The sequence below is a fragment of the Melopsittacus undulatus genome, chromosome Z, assembly GCF_012275295.1.
Source record: "Melopsittacus undulatus isolate bMelUnd1 chromosome Z, bMelUnd1.mat.Z, whole genome shotgun sequence".
NCBI lineage: Eukaryota > Metazoa > Chordata > Aves > Psittaciformes > Psittaculidae > Melopsittacus > Melopsittacus undulatus.
In genome coordinates this window covers 82,307,703-82,312,452 of record NC_047557.1, presented here as the reverse complement: position 1 = coordinate 82,312,452, position 4,750 = coordinate 82,307,703, and the positions used below count along the sequence as shown (strand labels likewise).

The window sequence follows — 4,750 nt, the reverse complement described above, 5'->3', positions numbered from 1 at the left end:
GAAGCTGCACAGCTCAGAGTTGACAAGGAGCAATGACAAGAGTTGACAAGGAGCCCTATGCAAGCTGCATGTTCCCGGGTATGCAATGATGGAACAAGCATGTCCCCACATCTTGGACTCTTCTTGTAGACAGTGTCTACTTTTAAATGCTTCAAAGGCCCACCATTACTATTTCTAGGACAAACAGTGTGATGCTAGGCTAGGTAAAGCCTTGATATAACTCTAGGTGACTCTTTCTGGATTCTCCTATGTCAACCATGCTACTGTGTAGCAGAGCAGGACACAGCAGAATTGACACTGCTTGTCAGAGGTAGGTGCAGCACAGGAGAGGAATCAACTGACACTGAGCAGGGCTCCCAGCAGCTCTCCAGTGCTGCCCACAGTGAGGAGAAAGTAATCAAAAAAATCTCATAATGACTATCTTGTTTTGCATGGGAAGAATGCCAATGGACTTGAAGACAGAGTCCATGTCCTGTCTTTTAGAAGTGGCCTGAAAGGATGATATCACAGTCTTGTGTACACAGAGTTGCACAAGTGTGCTCCTCACACCGCAGAGGGATGACTCGTACATCAGTGAGAGAACAGACAAAGAGGAACAAAGTCACCTCTGCAGCAGGGCTCCAAGAAGGTGTCAGCAGCTTCAGAGAGGATATTGCTCCAGGGCAGCTTGCCTAATCCAATGCCAATAGCTTCTAAGTGTCCCTGGGGGATAGGTGCTGTGGGAGAGCAGGGAAGACAGGCGTAGATTCGAGGACAAAGTCCGTGGTGCTTGGCCACAAGCCAGTGACTCCAGCCCAATCTCTGCCACACTCATGGAAAAGCAACAGAGAAGCAAAATACAAAGAGCATGCTTCTGTACCCCTGCCCCTCAAATCCATGCATACATCAGATGTTTCAATCACACATGGTCATGTGAAAGAGATGGGGTCATGTGAAAGAGAAGCCCTCCAAACACAGACTCTTGTCCCCATCTTTGGTTCTGCTCTGTCTACAAGTGACTTATATACACTTTGCTCTAGAAGGAGCCTATAAAAGTCAGCAGAAACTCTCGTAATTGCCCTCAAAAGTAGGTGAGCAGGGTCATAAAGGTGGACCATGAACTTTGCCTTTAGAAAAAAACAGCTCCAATAAATTGCAGTTCAAAAGCAGTAGTCCCAACAACCTGTGAATGGCATGGAGTCAAGTGTGAAAGCAATTCAAGAAGAGATCCTCTAGCTGAAGGGTCCTCAAAAAAGGACATTCAAGGGATCTTTCTGAGAAACTGCTTCTTGGTGGCCTGTTAATCTTGAACAATCTGAGGTTGCCCTCAGGACACGTGGAAGCATTTGGTCATGCCTTATCAGCAGTTAGCATACACCTCAAGGGTGATGCAAGGGCAGGCAAAGGTTTTAATCCATTTCACCAGGAACATCTTCAGTGTAGCTGTGGGTGCATTCATCTGCAACAACCTTGGACATGTGAAACACAGGTCTTTGAACAACTGAAACCTCACTGTTTACAGTGCAGTTTTTAAGAACATAGTCTACCCTGATTACTAACAATTGGACACCCTGAGAAGAGGGGAGGTAAAGGAAGAAGAATTGGAGGTTCACTGCAGGGACCACTGTCAGCCCTCTCTGTGCTCATCTGCTCTGCATGGCCACTGTGGCTGGGAGGGCCAGATGAGCAATCCCCTCTGCAAGGAGGTCAGCAGCTCTTGATGCCAGGGTATTCTAGCTGGGAAGTGGGCAGCAAGGCAGAAACAGAGGAAGATTCTCAGGAAGAGAACCCAGAATTCCTGGCTGCCAGTCTGAGCCAGAAAGGGATGATCAGGCTCTTGTTGCACTCATCAGATCTGCCCATTCCTCCCCAACCCCCTGATTCTGCAGTTACTTTCACAGCTGATGTTGTCTGCAACATTCAAAAAATAACTCCTGGAAGCATCACCAGCTGGGGTGAGGTTCTTGAGCACTGGAAACACATATGCACACAGATTTGCCATCCTTGTCCACCCTGTGGGTGTCCATCCTTTCATCCTCCTCAACCTCTGGTTTAATTCCAGTAGCAGGAGGGTGGGAAGGAAACAACTCCACAACAGCCACATCCTTCTCTGATTTCACCCAAAGGCCTCCAGCTCCATCCTGACATGGGATGTCCCACTGTGACCCCAGCTCTGTCAAGGAGGGCTGTGAGGGCTCCCCAGCTATCCTCAACCACTCAGATCCTGACAGGTTTTTCAGTAGGGGAGCAGTGGGATGAGCCCCTCTGTGCTCAGGGACAAAGCACTGCCAGGATGGCAGCCAGGTCCCCAGTAGGAGGAGAACCAATCTTCAGACCAACCCAGCTCAATTACATGCAGAAAAAACTCTGAGAGGTTCTCTCAGAGCGTTACTGAAGACTCTCACAATTAGAGTGAACCAGAGGCCAAGAGGAAGGCTCAAACAGTGCTGCTCATTGTTCACAAACACACATTTATTAAGGTTTGGGCACAACATGGTGCATCAGCACAGGGTCCTGCTGCCAGGATCCTGGCTGGCATCTCACCAGGGAATGACATTCCCTTCCCAGCTGAGGAAGGTGCCGGTGTCCTTCTCGGAGAGGGAGGAGAGCACCTTTAGCATCCCTCGCACGCTCTCATCCACCGTGATGGGTGGCTGCAGGGGCAGAGGGAGAAGAGTGAGGAGAGGCCAGCACAGGGCAAGGAGAGTTCCCCATCCATCACCTGCTTCCTTCACATGCCTCCAGCTCAAGTATCTGCCAAGCAGCTCCCCCAGAGCCCAGCATGTCTGTGACTGTTCACTGGAACCTAAATAAATTGGTTCTTGCAGACCCTGCTCAACAGCTCTCTTACCTTATGTGGTCCAGCGTCCTCTATGTTCCCCATGTCAGTTTGCACCCATCCAGGGTGGAGAGCAACGCAGAGGATACCATCTTCCTTGTACCTCAAGGACTGGCACTTGGTCAGCATGTTCAGAGCAGCCTGTGGGGAGATGCCGCAGAGACAGCATTGGAGGAAAAGGATGGCTGTACTGAGGCCTAGGTACAAGACTGTGACCGGCAGGACCTCAGTCACAAGCTGGAGAGGTGCAGGAATCAACAGAGGGGACATTGAGAGCTTGACAGTTGTTTGCTGAGAACAGAAGGTTAAACCCATATTCACCACAGGACATACCTTGCTACAGCGGTATGAGACAACCTGTGCCATATCAAATAAAGTGACTTCCACAATGGAGCCTCCACTGCTGGACATGTTGATGATGGCTGCCCTGCTGCAGCTCAGTGCTGAGCCTGGGCTGCCCTGCGCAGCCTCCTTCAGCAAGGGCAAGAATGCCTGCAGGTCAAGCACAGCAAACAGGAATGTACATGGAGGTGGCACAAACACAGGACCAAATTCTGCTGCAGTAGGCAATGCTGGCACCAGCACTGAAGCATCCTTCCACCTCTTCCCACTGCCCCAGCCCACCAGGCTCCAGCTCCTGTGCTCCAGCCCGCAGCTCCATGAGCTTCTCATCCTGTGTAGCAGAGGCAGGACCCCTCCCACCAGTCTTTGGTGCTGCCCAGGGACAGCTCAGCTCGGGTGAGGGTCTCACCTGGCCCATCAACAGGGGCCCAATCGTGTTGGTGGTGTAAACGCGGGTCATGTCCTCCATCGTCTCATTATCAAGTGCATTCAATATCACCATTCCCGCGTTGTTGATGAGGAGGGTGAGCCCCGAGCCCCCCAAGTGCTCCCCGACTTGGGCTGCAGCTGCCTTGATGCTGGCAGGGTCGGTGACTTCTGCAGAGCCAACACAAGGAGCTCAGTCCCTCACATTCTGGCTTGGAGATGGCAGCACTGGTGTTCCCAGGGGAACGGCTGCCTCCCGGCTCTGGGCTCCCGGTGTGCACAGCACCAGGGCACTCCCCAGGTCTGTGGTGCTGGGCAGAGAGGGGACCCGGGCAGGGATCGGCTCAGGGCACCTACCGAGCGGAATGATGACCAGGTTGCGGTGCTTGGAGGCCAAACGCTGCAGCTCCTGCAGGAGAGGGGGTCGTGTGGGCATGGAAGGGCAGGAGAGGCTGCGCACAGGCTCAGCCTTCCCCAGCAGTTCTTGCTGCTGTGGCTCCATCCCTGCTCCTGGGAGCACCCAGCTCCCTGCTCCAGCTCCTGCCGACAGATGGGGAGCGCTCCGTGCCTCCTGCTTGCACCAGGGGCCACTGTCCCCTCGGCACATCCCATGCACGGCCGGTGCCACCGTGTCCCACCCCTGCCCTGTGCCATCAGTGCTGGAGCCCTTCCTGGCAAAGCCCCTGCCTGCTCCAGCATGTGCCCTGTCCCCAGCTCCTGCCCCTGGCAGCACCCACCGCGTCCAGCCCAGCTTCACCTGCGCCCGCTGCCCCGTCGGGGCCCGACAGGCTGCAAAGACCCACTGGGGGGGTGTTGGCATCCCCAGGAAGTGCTGGACCAGCCCCAGGCCGATGCCCCGGTTGGCCCCAGTCACCAGCACCGAGTGGATCCGAAGCCCTGCCATGCTGCTTCTCCTCTTCTGCTCCAGCTGCATTGTTTACTCAGCTCACTCATGCTGCTTTATAGCATGTTCCGCCCCTCCCACTATGGGCTTACACAAACTCTTGGCTCCAGGTACAACCTCTTTAGCTCTTTGAACTCTCCAGGACCTATTTCCAGGTTTCCCAGCACGCTCAGTTGACCTTGGCAAAGCTGGCTGATAATCCTGGAGCTGCTGGCCAGTCTAGGCTGTTGTGGGTGAGGAGGGAGCGATCAGCATGTTGG

General features: G+C 53.8%; 1 protein-coding gene across 2 annotated transcripts; it reads right to left on the bottom strand.

Annotated features, from left to right (window-relative positions):
• Positions 1 to 2,519: 2,519 nt before the first annotated feature.
• On the bottom strand, positions 2,520 to 4,490 carry LOC101877014 (C-factor-like). 2 transcript variants are annotated; one of them, XM_005152284.3, is made up of 6 exons: positions 4,344 to 4,490; positions 3,944 to 3,995; positions 3,570 to 3,757; positions 3,152 to 3,310; positions 2,831 to 2,959; positions 2,520 to 2,633 (listed from the first exon to the last, which is right to left on the bottom strand). In XM_005152284.3, the coding sequence occupies exons 1-6, from the start codon at positions 4,488 to 4,490 to the stop codon at positions 2,520 to 2,522; spliced, it is 789 nt and encodes a 262-aa protein (XP_005152341.2). The 2 variants fall into 2 exon arrangements, with proteins under 2 accessions (XP_005152341.2, XP_030907740.2); XM_031051880.2 differs by having other exon boundaries at positions 2,520 to 2,629; positions 2,836 to 2,959.
• Between the last annotated feature and the right edge of the window lie 260 nt (positions 4,491 to 4,750).